The sequence below is a fragment of the Pseudopodoces humilis genome, chromosome 2, assembly GCF_049639895.1.
Source record: "Pseudopodoces humilis isolate 2021_Gansu_Grassland_sample_001 chromosome 2, ASM4963989v1, whole genome shotgun sequence".
In the NCBI taxonomy this organism is placed as follows: Eukaryota; Metazoa; Chordata; class Aves; order Passeriformes; family Paridae; genus Pseudopodoces; species Pseudopodoces humilis.
Genome location: NC_142201.1, coordinates 32,822,935 through 32,846,303, shown reverse-complemented (window position 1 = coordinate 32,846,303; position 23,369 = coordinate 32,822,935). Strand labels below are relative to the sequence as shown.

Here is a 23,369-nt window from a genome sequence, read left to right as displayed (position 1 = left end):
ATTTCTAACACTATCTCTGGTAACGATAACATTAGAAGACTCAAAAGAACAGGACCATTAGTTGTAACCACTCTTTCAGATTAAATCTAGTAAAATTCCTATACTTGCCTTCCCAGCCTTCTGATAATAAGATCTGAGTATTTAATATTAAACATTATCATAAAACACTGCACATTTATGTCAGGCTTGTAGGGAGGGGGACTTTCCAGAATTAAATGTGGCAAGACTGACTTAACCTAAATCTTTTTTTGATGTGACAACTCCTGTAGAAGCCCAACAGGGGGAGCTGCAATCCAAATTTTACAAGTGTTCTACTCTCTGGTATATTCCCACCAGAATTCATTCTGTTGCTAGAGCAGAAGTAGCATTACATCTAAGATTGTATCTAGGGTTCTGGAAACGGACTGAAACTATTTTCTAATTTTAACTGATAAGCAAAAGACGCCTAGACTACTGAAACAGTAATTTCACAACATGTTTGAGGCAGCACAACAGGGTACCATGAAGGAGGAATTTTCTCACACTCCTCCTCCCCCCCACCTCCAAACTGTGTGATGACAAAGACCTGAGGCTACTTGTTGAACCAAAGCTGATCCAGATCAAAATGCGACAAGCTGTTATAGTTAGGATTTGATCTAGCCCAGACACACTTCAGTTTGTTTCAGGCAGATCCAGGGCAAGGAGGCAGCAGACCATCAACTCAAGCTCAGTTGTCAGCAGACAACCGTGAGCCTTTGACTGCAAATCCATCATTACTCCTTAACAGGCACAAGCAAGGACTGCAGCAGGCAGCCCAGCTGCCAGCCACATTCCTGTCCTGGCCACCTTACAGCCAGCTCAGGCTCACAGGCTGCTTCACACAGGGACTCAGGTCCGGAAAGCAGCCGGGCTAGAAGCCAGCCCACTGTGAGCAGGAGGTGACAGGTCTTTTTTCAGACAGATATGTTTTCGAAATATTACTTGCAGACAGTACAAAAATACATAAAAAGAAAGAATTTTCTTGATCTCTTTTCAATTTATAGCAAAACTCACTTCCAGAACAAGATGCACAAAAACCACAGGATTCATACCCCTTTTCTGATTATAAGGACACTTTTACCTGACTATGCTGAGCTCAGGCAGTGCAAAGTCTTGGCTACATCTGAAACACTATAAATATGAGCACCATTCAGACTGAGACCATGGTTTTTGCAAGTGCTGATGGCTTCTGAAAAGGATCACTTTGTTAAAGTGCCTACATGTGGTTCCAGGTCGACAGTCTATGTCTACCAAGTAACTAGTCAGCAAAGGGAAAAAAAAAATAGCTCTGAAACAAATGATCTTTAGATTCACAAACAGGCAAGCCAGTATTTCCTGTCCTGTTTATCTTCAAAAGCAGATTTAGTAATAGGGGAAAAAATTATTTACAGTTACAGAAGAAATAGCTGCATGTCCCAAAAACACACTTTGAATTTCTGCTAGACTGTGGCTGTCCTCTTACCATGCTAGGCCACTTAATCTACTGTAATTATCAGAGTCCAAAAATTCACCTCAGTATCACACCACCATATGTAGAAAACCACAAAGTCTTCCACTTAACATTTAAAACCCATTCAAATTCCACACTTGCCTGGATAAACTTAGACCACAGGATAGTGTCAACATTTCTGCAGGCACTAACCTGATGGACACAAATATTACATTTGTCACAGAACACCATGTCATTCCCATCTTCACTGTCTGGGGACCGGCACACATCACAGATGACATCCTCATCATATTCGATACCCAACCCCTCTTCAGTCTCGATGGCGTGATTCATATTCTCATGACAGTGCCGCTCCAGCACTTCAATTGTCTTTTCCATTGTGTTTTCATCCAGGAGCCCACATCCTACAACAGAGAAAGGGAAGGGCAATTAGAGGACAGTCAGATGCTTCTGACTGAGTTAGAGAAGCAGGAAGAGAAACAAGACAATTTCTAGCAACTAATGGAGTAGACACAGCATCTAAAAATAAAATAAAAATAGACAAGATTTTTCACTCACAGACCAATTAAAACATTGTTTTATAAATACAAGCAGAACTACTGCTTGAGCAAAAATTTCACACAAACCACAAGGTTGCACCTGGAAGAAAACACTGCGGCATAAAAGACAGCAGTTGCTGTAACTGCTGGCGGCTCTCATACAACCCTTCCTGCACTTCTGTAATTTTACACACTAATGAAATCCAAAAATCACACACTGTGTTCTTCTGAAGACTAATGCCCTAGGAAATAAAACTTATCAAGAATACTTTATATCTTGTAATGATACAGAAATTGCACCACCCAGTACCTCTAAGTCCACTGTGATGGAGTGATCAAAGCATAATGATCATGAAAAGTGCTTTTATTTTTCTGATGTTTTTTTAAAAAATAAAATGGTAGATAAATATACTGTTGCAATCCATACTATCTGTTCACTTGAACACTACACATGCTACATACACTCACCACTAATCAAACTTAGCATAAGCAGTACCACGTAAAAGTACTTGGTATGAGACGGGCCCTCAGTTTGCAGCTTCAGGACATGTAGCACTGTGTAAGAAACCCTACGGTTTTCACAGCTACAAGCCATCTCCAAACTGCATCTTGTCAAAGTCCTTGCTCTAAAATGATCATGATGTTCACAGCTTATGATTTACTCGGGTCTTCAAATGCTGGGATATTCATGTAAAATTAATTGCAGAGGCTAATATTTTAACTAAGGCTACTAATTGTGACTCCTTGTTACAAACAATAAACAGGGAGAGTTAAAGAATTCTCTCCCATGTCCTAATACTTTCTCATTGCCTGAATTAAAAGAATTACTGAATCATTCAGGTGGGAAGGGTCCTACAGAGGGCTTCAGCCTCTGCCCAGGCTCCAAGCAGAGTCAATAGGAAATCCAAAAAAGGCTGCTGCTCAAGAGATACATGCAGTCATACCTTGAAAATCTCCATGGATGGAGATCTGCCCCCTTGAAAAGCTTACAGCTTTTGCTTACAGCATTCCTGTATGCCTGGGAAGTTTTTGTCCTTTCTTCTTATATGCAAGCTTTGGCACTGGAGCTCCGTTCTGAACTCCCTACTTCACCAAACCAGTCTCCCAACACATCTACTAATTTCCCTGAATGTATAATTGGAACTTTCTTGTGCTTGGAGGACAGTGTTCTTAAAGTCCTGATAGCTCTCCAGTAATTCCACTCTTCAGAGCTGCCTCCCAGATCCAACCCAGTTAGCCAAGTAGAAATGTGTTGTCCTCAAGTCCAAGACCAGAAAAACTACTTCCCCTCCTCACTCCCCTCCAGATCTCAGTCACTGCTATTTCACTGCTACTACAGACAATGCTGCCATTGATTGTCACTTCTCTACAGGTCCTTCCTATTTTATTAACAGCAAATCCAAGAGATGCCAACCTGTCCTTCCTAAAGGACAATCAATCAGCAATGGCAGAATACTAGCCACACAGATTATTCCACCACAATTCAGTTATTCCAGTGATAATTCCAGTATTTTCTATAGCTCACTTCCACTCGTAGATCTCTATACCCGCAACTTGCATGGCAAAATAAAGTTTACTTAGCTGATTTTGATGGGCCAACATGTGTGAAACTTAATTACTCTGTTAAGAACCCAGCATGCAAGCTCCTCAGAACTCTGAATTTGTAGATATGTTCCAAGTTCAAGAAATGGAAACATCTGCTTTCCCTACATAAAATCTTTAACTTTTGAAGTCTTAAAATTAATTCCACCTGGTGTGGACTTTTTCTCTCCCGCCTCAGTCTGCAGAAGTTGCAGATGATCTTGGATGTCAAGAAATTTTTAAGCACAACAGGTAGAATATAAAACATTAACAGTAAAGAAAGTAATTACTTTTTAAGCTCCTGTTTATCTTAGCATTTCCATTCAATTCTCATTCAGCAATCTTTAAGAGAACTTACACACTAGACCAGAACTCAAACAGCAGAAATGAAGTGCAGCTTTTGAAATGAGAATATGTTGTGGAATTACCCATTTCTGTAAGCTCTTCATTTAGTTCCTGGAGCCAAAAGATGTCCATGTCATCCAAGTCATAGCGACACACAGATTCTGCTAGTTCCAAAATGTTGATGTAACCTGGTTCTGTGGGTTCTTGGCTGGAACAGTGGATGTATTTCCTGGGTCGTGTATACAGTACTTCTTTTACTTTTTCTGCTACAACCCTGTGAGTGAAAAGAAAAAAAAGAAATGCTTACAGCTTTTTAAGACCCATCCTTGAAAGACATAAAATATTTGCTGTAAGTGTAAAGAAAGCTGGGGCTTCACAGCCAGTAAGTATAGTCAGCCTAGGGAGACAGGATTCTGTAAATGTCATTTTTTTCAGCCAAAATATTCCAATTCCATTACTACATATACAGAACCCTTTTTTAAAACGTAAGCCTATCCATATGATTTCTATAACAAATGCTACTAGTACGACAAAGCAACTGTTTCTGAAACCCAAAGAAACTATTATGCACAAAAGCAATACAATCTTTGTCCTATATTCTTTCTAAACTACATAAGGAAATCTTGCTAACCAATCTTATGAAAATACCACGTTTTCCATGAAAGTTAAATTTATTCTACTGTAGTGTCTGTGTGTGTGTGTGTGTGTGAAAAGCCCTTGCTCTCTATTTGGGATACTCAGTCTACCCTTATTTTGTAAATAACACCTTATCCACGTTACAAATACATTATTTTTGTTATGCAAGAACCATTCTGATGCCAAGCAAAAATGTAAAGAGGAAAAGTCATCCAAGAAGCAAGGGAGAAAAAGATTTGTGTTCCCAACCTTTCAAGTATTTTTGGAGATAAAACTCAGTGTTTGATTGGTTTGATTTTGGAATGGAAAGAATAATCTGAAGTAGATAAAGTTCAGTCTCTCTGAATTCAAAGCAAAAAGCCCTACACGTGGAAGGAAGCCAGAGAATTACAGAATGGAACAGTGCCATGCATGAGCAGCTCTACATGCTTTCTGGAGCCGACCCTCCACAGGATAAGGAAAAGATAAAAACTCTGGAAAATAAGACAGCAAAGAAGGAGGAGGCAGTTGTCAAGCTGTATCCCACATAATTGTGACTGGACAATGTGGATTATCAATGTTAGCACAAACAATATAGTTCTGCCATTCTTCATCCCCCTTCACCCTGCTCATTTTTTCCTCTAATTCCCTTGTGAGCCTTTATTTTCCCTGGTCCAGACAAATCTATAGCAACTTTTTCTTCTAATATAATACTGCTGGTATGAGCTGCAATATAGTTATTTTAATAACTTGGTACTGACAATAGCCTCAGTGGAAATTAAATTATGCTGGTTCAGCACTTTCACCAGATAATTCATTAGTCTTTGTCTTGAAGACCACACTGGCATTAACCTTTCTGTGTTGAAACATGCTTTATTTCCACCAGGAAGGGTTGCAGGACTACAGTGCTATGTTTCCCTAGTCTAAACAGCGTGTGAGAGAACAGAAGATTCTTTATCTATCTCCAGAATCTGAGATCACTGAATTTCTATAATGTTAAGCAGCCAACTATGGTGAGAGAAGGTAGAAAGGGTTAAAACATTGAGAATAACCAAAACTGGATTACATAAACAAATGAGTAATTTTACCAGGTATCAGTGATTACCACATGCCTAGTGTAGGGATTATATGCCTATATCATCATGCTGTGTAGGGAAACCTTTCAAGTAATATGCATAAGATATGGGCTTATTTTTAATTTATTCAACTCCCCATACTCAAATAAAAAACAGCTTTTAATCCATAGCACCATGTGACTGAGGAAAAAATATCTTTTTACATTCACAATGTACTTACTGTAACAGCATGCAGACAGAATGAGATCTGAAGTGCCACAGAAATGTTTTCCAAATAGGCACTTGTGTGGTTCAAGAACATGTCTGAAGGCTGCTACACTGAAGATTTAAACATACCAACAGAGAAAAGCTGACTGCACTTAGACAACTTGGTTTTGAGCAGCCATCTTCTCTGAGTTGCCATTTTGTGCACATAATCCACATCCGATCACCAATACCTGAGAGAAGGCTGTGGAATAGTTTCTGGACTGGCTGGAACCTGAACCCCTTTCTCCCATTCCTGTTTCCACGTGTCTGCAAAGACGTAATACTCATCAGGGTTGACATGGTGAGAATCTGGGAGTTTCATGGCACTAATGAGATCCTTGCGGAACACCTGCAGGAAACAGAGTGCAAAGATGCATTTGATAAAGAGCATTGCATTAAAGAATGCGGCAGGTATTTTTCTTATCTACACTGAAACAATGCATATACATTGATAATTTTTTTAAAGAATATCAGTACAAACATATCAATTTGAAACTACCTAGATTATTAAATTTTAGTGTATCAGGTACAGTATGATGAGACGTTTACACTAATTCAAAACCATGCTACTGCCCAAAGGCTAACCAGAAGGAAGAAGATTTTTACAGGTAACCAGAGAGAGGAGAAAGGAAGCCTGCCTCTGATTCAAGACTCCTCACCGTATTTTCAATCAGCTTATTGCCAGTCTGTAGGCTGTATCCTAACATAGACACAAGGTAGGATATCCTTTTCTTTCACTCAGTTCAGCTACTTTAAACTGTCATATTCACATCATGGGCTACAAACAGTTGCCATGGCAAAACTGATGGATAGGCACTTGCTCATTTATTAAAACCACTTGAAGTTTTATTGGGTGGGATCTCTGAGATCAAAGGCGAACAGCTGCCTTTGCTGGAACACAAGACCCATGTTGCTCTGTGTCTAAGCAGTGATGGACAAAATCCAGCCTCAGCATCTTTTAGGAAACCTATACAATGAAGCAAACCATAGCAGCAGATCTCCAGCTGTAACCCTTGGCTCCAAAGAGTTAAGTTGTTACAAGCATGCAAACATGATTATCAGTCATCTCAGAGCTTACTTAATATCTGTCAACTACAGGTGTGTACAATTTAAATAAAGGGCATACCTCTGGTTTTTCTCCTCCACTGCTACACTGCACCAAGCTTAATGTTCACTAAAGCAAAACAGGGACTGTGACTTGGTTTAAGGGTGACATTGCAACTAATTAATTGTATTATTGTAATGAGAAATCAAATCCCCAGAGGGCAATAAAATGAAATGGAAAATATCCTTGCAGTAAGTTGTGACAGGTTGAACCCTCTTCCTATTAATTCAGTTTTATAACAAGAGAAGTAATAAACCATCACAGAGCCCAGTATCTTCATGTACCCTTTTCAATTTGACAGTACCAGACCTGTTATGCCTACTGCAGAAATTCTCAGCTGTTCTTGGAAACCATCAAGTAAACATTATTAAAAGAGTCTCTGTGCTAAAAAGATACTGAAATAGCTGCTGGTGACCTGGAACATGAGCATTACTTCATTATCTTCTACAGCTACATCACATATGGGCAGCCAGGAGACCAAGCTGACCGAGGGTACTCAAACCTATGGACTCAAGGGTCTTGTATTTGCTACTAATGTGTTATCTGCCTTGGTTCAGAACAGACTGTTCACTGCTGTCTTCTGTATAAAACTCCTCAGGTACCTAACAGGCCTATATTAAAATCTGAATGTCAAGAGTAAAAACATTGAGACTGCAAGCATCCATTCTTTTTCAAGCACTATATGTACACAACAATAAAATGTAAAATTATTTATGCCACTTAGAAGGCATTTTAGTTTTCTGTGTTACAGGTACAGAGACAGGATTATGAGAAGCACTAACGGCACAATTCCAAAGAACACCAGAAGGAAAAGGTATGATACAGGAGAAGTGCAATGACTGCTTTAATTACTAGAAAATATATTTCTCAAATCTTATCTGAGGTAAGTGCTTTACAAACTACCTTTTAAGCCACTGACAGAATATAAAAGTGAAGTACTTCATATCAAACCCACTATTTCTTAATCACTAGATGAAAAGTGCTATAAAAGACATCAGTATTCTAACTACATAGCTTAGCAGCAAATCTTCTGATTATCCATTACAGATGCAAACTGTATCTCTATTTTTAGAGCACAAACTCCCCGGAGCATGAACTTCTTGTGGGTTTCTTTTGACTGTTGTAAGTACTGACCACACCATCACCATGCCACACCATTAAGTTCTCTGCTTAAGACTTCAACAATTTACAGTACCGGTATCACTGAAGGTCAAAGATTTAATCAACAAAAAGATTAACTATTGAAACCTTAAGGGACTCCAAAACTCAGCTAAGACTTCCTAAGAATTGCCTGTTCATACTCATGATTAACAGTGCAATTGAGGATTTCCTGCAGACACTTGGAATCATTACAATCTTTAGCTCTAGTCATTCTTCATTTCTTCACGTGTGGCAAAGTAGGGTCTTCCAGCAGTAAAATACTCTCAGAGGGCATTGTATGAGAATACTCAGTCTGTATTTCCTTTGCTGTGGAAGTAAACCAAAACACTCAGGGGACCCAGAGAGAGTTTTCTGACAAATCAAGTAAACTCTACTTCAGCAGTCAGCCTCAAGGCTATTGAACTAAGCCATCTACACAAAGAGCAGCACACATCCCTTCAGGATTTAGATAGCCAGCTTCTTCTCATGGCTGTTTCTTTTGCAACATTTATTTGAAAAACAATGTTGCTCCTTTACCATGTCCGCAGAACAACAGCTAGTCTTCTCCACAGCAAACACTCTCCCCTCTTGCCAAGAACCACCTGCACTTCCAGTTAGCCCATGAAATGCAGTGGTCATCTTTCAATCACCCCAAAGTAGTTCTACTTCTGACTTTATATAAAGCACAACCCCTCAACTTTATTTTAACATCAACTGTAATATCATACATATTGAAAATACCTGAAAAATGAGTATGCCAAGGCTAGGCTTATAAGGTATTCCCATCCAGAAACATCACTCCTCACTACCAGACTCGGCTGATCCCAAGTGTCCTTAGCACACAACAGAACAAGGCCTTGCAGAGCTGAGCTATAACCAAGTGCACCTCCCAGAGCCTGCTGCATACACACAGAAGTGGCAAACTCCCCACCACTCAGAGCTCCCACTACTCACAGTAGTTACTGTGTGACAGTGGGATTTTTTTAAAAATAATTTCTAACAAAGAGAGCATGAAAGTACAAAAAAGTTTTAGCCTTATCATGCAAGACTGCTTGGTCTGAACTTAAAATTTCATTTTGCTGCCAGGAATTTTTTACTTCAACCACAAACAGTGCAGCACTTTGACTAAGTTACATCAATGAAATGTTTCTGCTTATGTCATCGTCTCATAATCTAATTGTTACCATTTCATTAAGAACTTCTATTACATATTTCATGCTTTAGAACTGGGGCTTAAATCTAGAATGAAAGACCTTCTACTTTAATCATGTTGTGTTTTACACCCAGCTTGAAATGAAACACTACTCAACCACTCGCTCAACCTCTCCCCTGTCTTCCCCTGCTGCAAACCCAGTGAAATGGGGAGGAAAATCAAAGTAAAACTTGTATGCTGAGATAAGAACAGTTTAATAATTGAAAATTAAGTCAAATACAATAATAATGGTAAATAATAGTAACAATCAGGATAATAAAAGGGAAAAAAGCCAAACAAGTGATGCACGATACATTGCTCACCTCCCACTGACCAGTGCCAGATTCTGCTCCCCAAACCCAGACAAGCTCCCCTTCTGGGTAACTCCCCCAGTTCATGTAACAATTCTGTGGTGTGGAATACCCCTTTGGTCAGTTGGGTCAGCTGTCCCAGTTATGCTCCCTTCCAGTCTTTTTGGTTTTGTGGTCTGTTTATTTTTTATTGTGTACCTCCTCACTGACAGAGCATGAGACGTACAAAAAAAAGTCCTTGACTTGGGATAAACACAAATTACCAAATAACCAAAGTATCAGTGTGTTATCAACACCATACTAATTCCAAATCCAAAACACAGCACTGTGACAGCTATTGAGAAGTAATTAGCTCTACCCTTGCTGAAACCAGGACAGGTCAATATTAAGTGCTTTTCTCTGCAGTAGAGGTCTGCCTGCTTTTGCTGAGGAAATAAGAACCTCCTAGTCAGCTCTGCGGACACACTGCCATCTATAAAGCCTTTAAAAGCTAAATTCCACAAAAAGTCTCGAGAAGTATGGATGCTCTGCTCCCCGAAAGCACTAATAAACCAAGCAACAATCATATCAAAGATATAGTTTGTGTATTATATTTGTTTTTCAGACTTCTGAGTCCTATTTGGAAATTATGTTAGAAGAGCATGTCCGAGGATAATTAACTTCTTAGACTTTATTTGAAAATGCTTCACTGAAAGCCATCTATGATTTGAACCCAAACTCCTTATGGAAGCACTCTATGGAAATGCAGTATATAATCTTCCTCACTGGACCCTGCTGTGTTTACTCTAAATAAATCAGGCTCTGAAACAAAGAATACCATTTTGCATAAAGTATCCCCATCCATTAAAGATATCAGGAAAAATACAAGTAATGCTATAGAGAACTACAGTAATTTTACTAGCACTGAAAACAGAGAATGGTCTTGACAAAAAAATGGCCTTCTACAAATCCCATCTTTGATGAGCAATTCAAACATCAGATCTGCACAGGCATCATGTCAGGCACCTTCTGTTCATGACCACAGCAAACTTCAAACCACATAAAGAAAAAAATGAGTGAAATAGCTTTTCCAATACCCCTCTGCAAGCTACTACTGAAGCTGATTGATGCCACTGCTCATTCACCATATCTTGCCCAAATGCACGTGTGAGGAAAAATAAATTGATTGTGTCATCTCTTAAAAATGAAGTGAAAGCCAACACTTCTTCTTGTGACACTCTCCGTGCTTTCAGGTACTTTGATCAACTGCTTGCAAACTCCCAACACAGGTATCACTTGTCACAGGCATCTAGGCCACTGGGAACCACACCTCCAAGGCTTAAGTAAATTATGGGTTAACTGCTCTTGTTACAATCAAAGCCCACTATATGCTGGATTGCAGATAATTGCTTCATTCAGGAGGCTTCCCCTGCACCCAGCAGAACTCAGCAACAGGCTTTTCAGTTCACACCCATCACTTCGGGAGTCAGAAGACTCACTGCTCAGAAACACAGACCTATGATTTTTTAAGAAGCCAGAGGAAACTACTATGTCCTGTCTTCCCTGCAAAAGTATATTAAATCTTTCACAGCAAACAGCATGGAATGAGGGCCAGCATCCTCTCTAACCACATAACACCTAGCATTTTCCTACATTTTTAGTGTCCCTCTCAACCTACCTCAGAGGCCAAGTTTGGAATTCCACTGTCAAACACTTGAATTTATGTGAAATGTAAATTGCACAAGAGTTTTTCCATCATGTTGAGGGTCAAATCATCTTTCTTTATTCTCCTTTGAAAGGATGTAGTAACTTTCATTCCATAAGCACCCCCAAGTACTAAGGCGTACTCTACTATTCTCAAGTACAGGCCCTCAGCAAACACTCAAAACACAGCAGGTTTACACCTAAAATCACCTCATAAATAATAAAACAAAATTTAAATTCTAATACAACCTATTACAAGTGTCACATAGCCACATAGTATCTGAGCATAGATTATTTTTGTATAGATATTTGACAGTATGTGCAAAAAACTGCCCATTTACAGGGGATGAAGTTCCAAGAACAGAATTTGGTGAGCTTATCCTGAAAAGGTAGAAAATTTTTTGTTAATACATTGCAACCTGGGCGTGAAGTTTCTGAACAAAGAAACTTACCTTATAGAGAAGTATAGGAACTTAAGGCAGGTTTGGTTTGGTTGGTTGAGGGATTTTTGGCAGTAAAGCAAATAAAAGGCAATATAAATTTCAAATGGAAATGAAACTACAGTTCCAGGCACATATACCAACTGGACTGAGAAACTTAAAATGTTAAAAATGCTGTGATAGACAGGAATATGTGTAGAATTAAATCTGTAGTTCTCAAATATCTACACAATTTGACAAGCAAGGCAGTAAATCCTAATGTTAAAACCCCCTACTCCCTAAAACTATTTTAATGAATTATCCAGGACTCAAGCAAATTAAATACTGTACTTTTCATCTAAGTAGCCATGAATCTTCCTAGCCTCCTTTTACAAGCAAGTACAGGAAAAGCCAGGAAATTGGATACTAAATCAATGCTACCTAACATCATGTCTCTGACAGTATCTCATGAGCCAGAAGAATGTGCAAGAACATGTCAAGTTTCCTTCTGGCTGCTAATCAGACATAAGCTTTGGATTTTGGGGTTAATCCTAACAATCAATTTTTAATGTGGTATTAATTTATACAGATATTTTAAAAAATCTGTACTTGCTATCATCTGTCCAATTCCTTTTTTAATCTTGTTTAATTCTCAGGCTCAACAACATCCTGTAGCAGATGAGCTCCCCAGCCTAATTGCATGAAAAGGATATCCTTTTAATTGCTACAGATTTTCTAACTTTTGGCCCCATTTTTCAATGCTCACAGCTGCCTTTTCTCTCCAGTTCTTCCATTACAAGGACAGACAGAACCAAAGCACTCTAGCTCTGCTGTTTCCAACCCATTCATACTTTACTGTTATACCTGCTCATTCACTTCAAAGGTAAAATAGCTCAGCCTTTTCACAAGCAAGCTCTTCTACACCTTTCTGCATTTAGGTCACCTCTTCCTAAAGAGTTCAAATAGCCCGAGACAGTAACTCAAAGGGAAAAAAAAAAAAATCATAGAAGTAACTGATGAGTTTGCAACTCCAACCTTACATATTTTTTTTTTCAATCAACTAACCTAAGCAGGCTAAAAAGTAGCTCATGGGTAACGCATGTTTGCCAGAGGTCTTGAGAGGCCTGTACACCATATCCCAGATAATTCAGGATTTTCTAAGGTAAGCATGCACATAAAAGTGGCAGTCTCTTATTACACATGGTACATGCAAAGCAATCCAATTTAACCACATTGTCCATTCATTCACAGAGCAAAATCAAGTGCTTTCAAACTGCAGAGTCCATTTGCTGCCAAGAGTCTAGTCTTACAGGGTACTTCTCAGGATCAAGACCAACGATTTATGTGTCACTAAAATGCCACTAAAAAGAGTCTCACGTACCCAAGTACTGAATGCAGACCATTTACTTTTGGAAGACAAGCTGCATTTCACATGAGAACACAGCTGTCACAATCAGCAATGAGGGATTAAAAACTACTCTTGCTGTGAGATTCAAAACCTTATTTGCAAAGAGAGGTAAAATATTGTCATGTTATATGGAAAGGATATTTTAAAAAAAGCACAGTGCTACCTTAACTTCTTTGCAGTTTCAAGAGGGAGACGGGATTGAAAAAAAATACACATAAATTTGAGTCTCATAAAGATCTCTTTTTTGTGATCCCACAAGCATAAGGGAAAAGACATGGTCAGTCATTCAGGACAGTCCAGCTAATGAGTTTTCCCTGCAAAAATGATTCCCACTACTTTGCCATCATTTTCTGCCACAGCTTTCATGGAGACAGGAAACTGCCCAGGTTTCACATGAGCCAGACATCCAAATGCCTCCTACCCTGCTGCTCCACACAGCCTATTGCAGAGGGCTGTGAGTCCCTCCTGTCTATGTTTAACACCACAAATGGTATGAGGCCAACATCATCATAAAAGTCTCCAAAAGTCTCCAAAAGTCTCCAGCTATGACTTTGTATTATTGGTGTGTCTCTAATCTCAACACAGCTAATTTATTCACAGTAAAATGCTAAAGCTAATTGGGTAACAGAATTTTTAAGTCACCATTTCAGTAGTTTGTGATGATTGTAATCCAGAAGGGAAGCAGCAAGAAAGCGACACAGTCTTGCTTTTTGACATTACCTACCGAAGCACCATAGTCTGAAAAAGCCTCATTACAAGCTTCCCTTGTTCTCACCTTCTTCTCCAAGAAGACTGGAGTAAGTTGAAACCAGGTCCAATCCCGTAACATCCCTTCTGGATTGATACAGGCTCTGGAAATGGGCTTTGACATTTGCACTGTAACACAACACCTCTTGACCTGGCAGTAACACCAGATGACCCCAAATCCACCTGGATTGTAAAGCACCTACCTAGAAGGCAATTCAAGCAGAGCAGTCCTCAGATGCAGCCACTCATCACTTTTTACAGGCAACTTCAGAGGACACTGACATATTTAGGTAAGTCCTGAACTGGCACATGCATTCACTACTTGCTTGTTGAAGTACCAAACCCAAGCTTTTATTTGGAGAGAACTCAGGTATTCAGGTTGGGCTGGTGATGGTAGAGGAAGCAGAAGAAAGCATATGCATTCACATGCAATTTATTTTAAAAACCAAGGCTTACTGGCATGAAATAAAAATTAATGCATGAAGACCATGAACAAAAATATTCCCTAACAGCTATTTATAGCTTTGACCTTCTAGATTTTCTGCATCACTAACTCAAGAAACAGCCTGCTGCCTGGCAAGCAGAGGTGAATGAAAGGAGAGCAATGGCAACTTGTTACAGAAAGGCCTTGCTGAAGAGATGCTGTCAGCCTGAAAACCTAAATTTCTATCTAATAGATATTAGACAACTATTAGTACAAAAAGCTTGTGAGATTACAACATGATTTTTGGAAGAGTGTGTAGTGGGGTCCCTTTTCAGTATTTGCTTTGCACCCCTGTCACCACTTGATGCATAAATAATCAATTTCAATGCTCTGCTGACAAAAGCATTTAATATAATACACTTCCCAGCATATGCTTTTCAAGGGGGTGGAGGGAACGCTTGCTTTTAGTGGAACAAAAGCAGAAACTTTTAACCAGAAGTCTTGTGTTCAAGAGATATAGTACTACTGTCACCTTCCGTTCCCTTTCCAGGAGAATTTAGTTTTTTTCAGGGATCTTTTAAATATTGTACTCAGGACATTCTTTCCAAAGAGGATATATTCTGAAGTTTGGGATTTACTTTTTTTTTTTCTTCTTCTTTTTTCCCCCCCAGAAGGAGAATCCTAAATCAAATATGACAAAGAGATTCCAGCATTACTCGAAGGATTACAGTATGAAATAGACTTGTTAAATTTCAAGTGTATATTCCAGATTTTGTTCCTCAAAGTTTCATATCTTCAAGCATTAAAGGAATCAAGATTTTCCTCGGAACTGGTAAAAGGCAGCAAAAATTATCTCAAAAGGAGGAACTGAAAACACTGCTCATTTTAACTCCCAGAAGTTATGTAAACAAATCACTTGTATGCTACGTAGATGGACCACATCTTCATAATTATTGTTTTAATATACATATGCACATAGAGAAAGAATGGAGCAAACCTAAAGAAGGCTGTAATAGGGCAATCTCTAAGATGAAGAGATACAAGAAGAAAACTGAATGGCTGGGCAGAAAGAAGGGATTGGTAAGGGACTAGCACTGAGATGTATCTGAAACATCAACAAGCCTGGCAATATATGTGCTTCAGCTCCCATTTGCACAGCTTAACTGGTAACAAAGCTACTACCTAGGCACACATGAGCAAAACTTACAAGACCTCAGTAGCCACAAACTGTTTTCAGATTTAAATTCTTACAGAACCATAATCCTCATAACAACATCTTAAAGGCAAAAACCTTAGTGGGTTTTTCTTAACCTTCTTGGTGGCTGCAAATAAAACACTACATAGCTAGTTCTAGCCAATTTTATTTTTTAGAACTTTTTTTTTGCATTTTCTTTTAGAAATAAGTGAGTGTTCTTGAATTGACTTGCAGTAAGAATTAATCTTCCAAAGAAATGACACATTCTGTATCATTTACCCTTTTCTTACTACACCAAAACCACCCAGTTAGCAGCATTTAGAAAAGAAGTATGAGGCACGCTTGCTGAATAGCTTAAGCTATAGTAGCACAATCTACATATTTCACACAGCTTTGCACAGCAGTAACCACTCAGGTAAAAAGCTGCTGGTATAGTAAACAACTTCTGGGACATAACTTCAAATTCTGTAGAAATTAAGTGGGGTCTGCCAGTCTTTTTTCAGCAGTCATACTAAAACTCTGAAGGACTCATTCCGAGGCAATGTGATAATAAGTAAGGGGAATTAGCTACAAGAAATATTTCTCCTATTTGCAGTCAGTATCTGACTTCAGCCCTCAAGAAAGCAAGCATAAAATCTGGAGAAGGCAGCCAACAAATCTTCCACTAAGAGGGGCTACCAATGGAATGGTTGACAGGACAGCTTTGGGCACTGGATTGTGCATAAATATCAATTTATTAAATGGGTCAGTACAGGTCCAGTGACAGTGGTGATCAGTGTTGAGGTTCTAACAGGTGGAGCTACAAAAAAAGCTACATTGATAGTAAAAAGCCAAGAATAACAAAGTAGCAGTGCAACCACTGCATATACATATCCTACCCACTTAAGTCCCACTGTTTCATCCTGAAGCAAAGACAGTATCCTTCCTAAACACACACATACGAACAACTTTTCTGCACTATGCTCTCAAATCCTAAAACCATACCAGCTTTTGCCCATTTCAAAATGTTATTAAAATTCCAGGGGAAGAAGGAACTGCATGTTACTATCTGCAAATGCCATAAGTCATTTTGGTCCATCAAACACCAGAGTTCCTGTAATACTCACACGGTGAGGAAAATGTGGGTTCACAGAGAACTTGACAGGTGACAAAAGGACTCACCAGCACTAGATTCATAGCTCACTTCTTCAAGGCTTAGAAGCATGAAAACTGTATGAAAGAAATCTAGCAGTGAACAACCCAGTTCTTACCTCAGCAGGCTTCTTTTGTTCATTTGCTGGTGTTTTCGACTTGCTCCTGTATTTAGAACAAGAAGAAAAGGAAGTGGAAGGACCTGTTAAAAAAAAAGAAGAAATAAAAAAGGATCATTATAGCTCAGTTCAATTCATTTGATTTTTCCAGTAAAACACAAGGCACTCCAATCTCTTGAATTATAATTTTTGACAAGATGTGGGCAAAAAAAACCTGTTAGGCAGTCTGTAGGCTTAATTTCAGCTCCTCCTGTTCCACTCATTCTTTATAAAACCACAGCACACCAAGTTTATGGGTACATTCTGCTCTGCCCAATACAAGCATGAGTAAACAGAAACAAGCAGACAGACTGCTTTCCTTCATTTAGTTCCCTTCTAACAAAGTGGAAGAAAGAGTAAAACAGAGTTTGAAAATGCTCAAAAAAAAAAACCAACCCAAAGAACACAGCAATGACACTAAAATGTGCTAACCATAGATACAAAAAACCCATATTGTGATATCTTAGATGTTTCTGGCAAAATGTTATTTCATCAGAGGATACATCAATGACTTGCAGTGAATATCACAATGAATCATTGTTATCTATAGAGCTATTAGATAGGCACAGGTTTAAAAGAAAAAACAAGACCCTGCCATACAGGGTTGTTCTGTTTTGGGTTCCTTGCAGATAAAATGGGAAGATATTTAGGTGGATGTCCGCCAAGGAAGACTTAAAATGTAACTTTACTAAATTGTTGAACAGACCAAAGTGGATTAGATCAAGAATCAGTATGAGATAATGGAACAATCAGTATACTGATTATAATTCTAACACATTAATGTTCAAGTAATTTGCCACCCCCAAATGTTGAAGCTCTGCATACCATGATACAACAGGATTCTTTTTAATATAATAATCACAGAATAGAACCCTGGGCAGTAAAATTTCTCTTGATTTACAAATTTCTTCTTGCCAACTATGAATAAGAAAGATATACAAGTTTCTCTTGAAATTCTAAGTGTACTCAAAATGCCCCTTATAAGATCCTTTGCCCTATTTTCCTCCTGTAACATGATTCAGAACACCAAAGACCACAAATGCAAAAAGAAATCAATCAAGAAATATGTTTTTTTTAAATTTTAAGAGGTGAAACCGTTTGCCCTCAAACCACAGAAGGAAACCACAAGGGGGTGATAGACCAAATAAAAACTAGCAGGTATTACTTACTCTCATTGTCTGAACTGTCACTGGTGCTTAGATGCCTGTGGCGTTTCATCCTGACGCATCCTAAAGAGAGAAAAAAAAAAGTTGATGGCAACCGTTCTACCAGAAAATCACCAGCTGCTAGCTGACGCCAAGTTCCTCACACTAAAGGCAAAGCTCCTCTGAAGAGGTCTCAGGCATTGAAATAATCCCAGTTAAGTCACTATGTTTTATTTCTGTAAGCAACTGTTAGATCACAGTACTATCTGTGAAACTGAGCACCCTCAAAACCAGCATGCCTCTGCTGGGCAGAGCTTGCTTTTAATTTTGCAGAAAGAAGTGCAACCCGCCAGCTGATTCCCGGCAGGGCATGAGCGGTGCATTGCTCGACTCAATGTCCCATCTGTTCAGCTGGAGGAAGAGTTGCCATGGCGGCAGTAGCTAGCTGAGAGACGGGTGGAGGCCAGGAAATAAGGTGGATGCACAGTAAGGCAAGGATTTAGAAATATAACACACCTTAAAAAAAACTGAACAAAGAAACAAATTTTAAAAAGTAGAAAGCAAACTTAAGGCATCCATGCAAAGCAAAAGGAAGATTTTAAATAGCAACAATCATAGAAAGAAGTACTGATGCAATTTAAGTCATCTGATCACCATTTATTTCATAAGCAATGTGGTTTTCCAAAGTTTGAGAAGGGATCAAGAGTACCACTGAGAAATGCTTCAGTGGCACCGCACCAGCTACATTAAAAAAAGGTATTAAGGTTTTCAAAATTGATTTTTGAACAATGTAATGCTACAGCGAGAGGGGTAGAAGAACTTTCTTCACCTCTCCTTAATAAAAGAAAAATCAAAATGGTTATTAGCTATATACTCTAAACAAGTGCCAAGAAAAATCCATATACATTCTTATTAGTCCTGCCACTCTATAATAGTCAATGTTACGTTTGTTAGTTAAAGTTCAATAACAGTTCACAATTAATAGTGGTAAATAAACCCTATGTTTGTAATGGATTGAATGGGAAAATCAATAGAGAAAACAAGTAAAAACTAATTCTGCAGATATATACAAGAACTCTATTTTTTTGCTTGTTTTTAAGCAGAAGATAGGCCCAAGTAGGTTACAGATAGCTGAACCTGAAATGTCTGCAGTAATCTAAGTGCCAGCTTGGCTATACCTGAAATGTAAGCAGCTTCACTGCTTAAACATAACCACATACCATTAAAAAAAGCAACACAGCTGAATATCCCATTTGATAAGCACTCCACATTAGTTACTGTACAATGGGTCTTGAGATTATCTAAATACCATGGGATAAACAAGATCACCAGATAAGAGAAGCCTGCCCAAAGGCTTTGAAGAGATTGAAATTGAATTGTTTGCAGCACAAGTGTTTAATTTAGTGGAAAATTTCAGCAGTCTTTGTATGTAAGAGAGTGAGTTTACTGAATCTAAATGCAGTGATCACTCAAAGTTCAAATAAATTCCTTCAACCTGTTATAAAAAAAGATATTGTCCACACTCCTGAAAGCAGACAAAGGAAGCGATGCTTCCGGTTTTCAAGAAAGCAGATACAGGACTTCTGAGTCAGGTATTTAACCTGGGGGAAGACAGAAAGACACGGGACAAAGGTCATTTGCATCACCACTTAAGCAACATAAAAAAATTCCATTAAATAACAAATAATTTCCCATTAAGTCACCTTCTCACAGCTCAGACAACATAGGGGAGACAAGGCAGCCATGCTATATGTGCAGGCCAGTGTCCAAGAAAAGAGTGATATCAAAAATTAAACACCCGAAACACTACAGGACTTTCTTTCCAGTGAGAAATATAAGGTAGCTTGTACAGAGGAAGAAACTTCCATGAAGCTCTTGGACAAAAGTTATTTGACATGTAGAAGGAACTTGGGTGAGAAGGACTTGCCTTTTTAGATGTTTTGGGGGCACCAGGCTTGAAGTTTGCTGCAGGGTACTGCAGGCAGGTCTAGAAGACTACTTTCATATTGCCAACATGCAAAATTGAAAGGCATGGATTTTAATCAAGAGGAAATAAAGTTGTACTGCCTGTTTGAGAGCTTGCACTCCAGGCCAAACCCAGCCCCTTCAAGTATGCAAATCGTCCTAAAAAAATGCAGGCTCTGCCCATGACAATTTATCTGCTGGAAAGCTTCATCTCCAAACAACCTAGATTAAAAAAAGACCATCAGGTATGTTATAGGTCCATGGAAGACAACAAGAAGAAGGGTCAAGGTGAGCTGTATTCCCCACTTCAATTTCTTAGCAAGTACTTCTATTTCTTAGCAAGAGATAGAAATGCTTGCTACTTGGGTTTTATGTTCAGATGAAATTTTGAGCAATTGTTAAAAGGCACTGAAAGCTTACAGCAGGTGATCCCCATCTCTTAGAGTATGTATATATATATATACACACATATACACACTACATATATTGTTGCATATAAACATGCAGCAATAAAACTTTTTCACTCTGTCCTAAGGACAGCTTTCTGCAGAGCATAACATGAGCATTCAATTGGAGTAGGATCAAACATGAGGTTGAGAGAGACAACTACAGGACAGAACACCCAGGAAGCCTGAAGTTCTGCCTGGGCAACTGAGAAACAAGAGCAGAGTTGCCTATACTTCAAAGTCAGCCTATATAGAAATGGCAAGTGTAACAAAAACTTTAGCCCAGAAAGCACAACTCTGCCAACAACTCCATGAGAGTAGAAACACAAACAAACAAACACACACACTAAACAAAAGTAACAAGCTGTTATTTGAGAACTCCTTTTGTAGCAGCTCAAGCAAGAGATTTACACCTCCATGACAGCAGACAGAAAGAGAACAAGTAGTCACTGAGGGCAAAAATCCCTAAATAGTAATAGTACCATATTCCTGCCTGATTTTTTCAGCAATATTAACCACATCAACAGTGTATAAAAATCCATGGAGTTACAATAAGTTACAGGTGTGCTGTGTTTGGTAAGTCAGGTTATTTAAGTGCTAACAGGCTACAAGTTCACCCTATGTCTCCACACAATGCAGGAGGACCCAGAGCCTCCTCACCATTCAGCAGAGACCACCTCTACACTGGACTTCACTTTTCTTTTTAACAGAGAACTCCTTTCCTGTACCCTTGTGTACACTGGGACTGCCATACAACTTCCATCTCACTTCCACCGCAAAGCATGAGGTCTCATCAGAAAGGCTCCCTGATAATGATGCTTCCAAACCCTAGACACTAGGGAGTGATCCCAAAGTAACATTCATTCAGTGGGAAAGCTCCTGCCTCACTTCACCTGCCTGTGAAAAACGGAGAAGAATCAGCAGCTCCTCAATTCAGAAAAACAGGGGATACCCCCTTCTCCCTACACCCCTCATGAAAATTGATAACCTTTCTCCCCTTCAGTCCAAAACCCCCAAAGCAGACTGGCATCCTTCTGTTTGTCAGGCATCTTGCAAATGGGCATGCAGAACTTCTTGACTGAATAGACTTAAGTTCTAACATTTACACTTTCTAGCAGTTCCAATGTACTAGCTAAGGGAGTGTAAAGCAACTCAACACTGAAACGTTATTGCAGAGCAAAAGAAATGTGGCTCCACCTCCCTACCCCCTCCCCACCTCAAATGCCTGGAGAAAATCCTTGGTTCTCAGGCACTAGACCACAATTCTCACTACCTTAGAAAGTAAGTAGGGGTGCTTTGGCTATGGACTTGAAGAGTACACAGGCATTATAGGCAAGCACAGATTACTTCAAAAATTATCATTAAAAATACAAACATAATATACTTAGTGTGTTTTTACCCATTTTTTTTCTTTTTTTTATCCACAGAGGGACTAACATCTTATTAATCACTTGTATGACAACATATACAAATCCTAAAGATGCCCACCCTTCAGGGATCTTCTAACTGAAAAACAGAAGCAGCAGTAAGAAATCATCGTGTCACAAGGAAAAAGATGTTAAACTCTCCAAGCAATTACTGCAATGAAATATTTGCTGGCATAATTTTTAATATGGATTACTAGAGTTATTCCTAAACTTGAACCATATTCTGCACCTGTTGCACATCTGACTTGCCAAGCCACGGCTGCACATTTATGCCAAATCTGCTTGAAGCAGTTTAAGTTATGAACTGCAACTTTAAAAAAGAAAAGCCAGCCTCACTACTTGCTGTCACCTTAACAACTGAACGCAGGTCAAGATGCCCTGAACCTTTTTGTGTGTTTAAGCAGAAAACAACCCTAGGAAAACCTCAGCCACAGACAGCAACACTGCAGTGCCAGCTTTCCCTGGCTTCCAGAAGGCTGCTGTACATATTGGGAATTTTGCCCTGGAGACAGAACTGATGCTTGTATCCAACACATCACTGCACTTTCAAGGAAAGCCAGGAAAAAACCACCCTGCACTCACCGGGCTGAAATTACAACACGGATCCCGAGCTAAGAGGAATCAATACCTCAGCCAGCACGTGCAAGAATCTTAGGACAGTAACACTTGTATTTCCAAAAATCTAAGAGATACGTTTTGAAATTAATGATTTCTAAGTTATGTTCGCTCCTCTTCGCTAATTCACAAACAATGCATATATTACTAAGATACATATTGCATGTGTACAATTGTGTGTGTAATAACACACACATTGCTAAAGTGAACAAAAAGCAGCTACTTGCCTCTACCACCATCCTCTCCTGGCCCTGAGGAAAATCAATGTTGCACTGACTTAAGGCACTTCCCACTTTTGAAAAGCTAGTTACCATGGATTATTCAAAAAAATCACTCAAGCAGCTCATGTAAGTAGCTGACAGGTAACAAAATTTCAGAGCCTTATCCAAAACAAAAACCCATTTCAAATACCCACAGAAACAAGAAGAACAAATATTTTTTTTCATTTTCAATTTGCATCAGAGTAAACAACTAAATTTACCAAATAAACTATTACATTTAGCCTCTTTTTCTAATGCATTCCTCTGGATAGTTCATCAGTAACAGCAGACACAAGGATGAGATATCACAGAGTCTGAATTTGTGCAGTATATTAGGCAAGACATCAGTGACAAGTGCACAAAATGAATCCTTAAAGCCAGCCAAGATTTCTGAGCAAAACAGTATCTCCAAGGAATAGCAGTGCTTCCTGGCTCCAGTTTGTTGCAGACAAAGGTTAAACACATCCATACACTACTCAGTACCTGTTAGGACCTACAGAGATGGAAAACACAGAACCAGAAAATTCAAGAAACTGTTAAGCAAATATATCCTAGACCTGTGAGATTTTACTTCTTCACATCTTAAAATAGCACGACAAAAATGGAATTGGCCACAACACTATGGAAATTTTCAAGTGGGACAAAAAGTAACCTACTTTACTTTATTAAAAAGAAAAACAGCATCTATGTATGAAAACCAAATGACAGGCTACATGCAAATTTCAGAT

The 23,369-nt window shown here is 38.9% G+C and overlaps 1 protein-coding gene across 6 annotated transcripts in view; it reads right to left on the bottom strand.

The window, feature by feature from the left end:
- The window catches only part of JADE3 (jade family PHD finger 3), a 64,183-nt gene that overhangs the window by 14,521 nt on the left and 26,293 nt on the right, over positions 1-23,369 (bottom strand). For all 6 annotated transcript variants that reach the window (XM_088051771.1, XM_088051772.1, XM_014251919.2 and 3 more), the window contains 5 exons: positions 17,953-18,012; positions 16,745-16,827; positions 6,062-6,219; positions 4,017-4,207; positions 1,661-1,872 (listed from right to left, as the gene is read on the bottom strand). In XM_088051771.1, coding sequence (XP_087907897.1) covers positions 1,661-1,872; positions 4,017-4,207; positions 6,062-6,219; positions 16,745-16,827; positions 17,953-18,001 — 693 coding nt within the window. In that variant the 5' untranslated portion in view covers positions 18,002-18,012. The remainder of the gene's footprint in view (positions 1-1,660; positions 1,873-4,016; positions 4,208-6,061; positions 6,220-16,744; positions 16,828-17,952; positions 18,013-23,369) is intronic.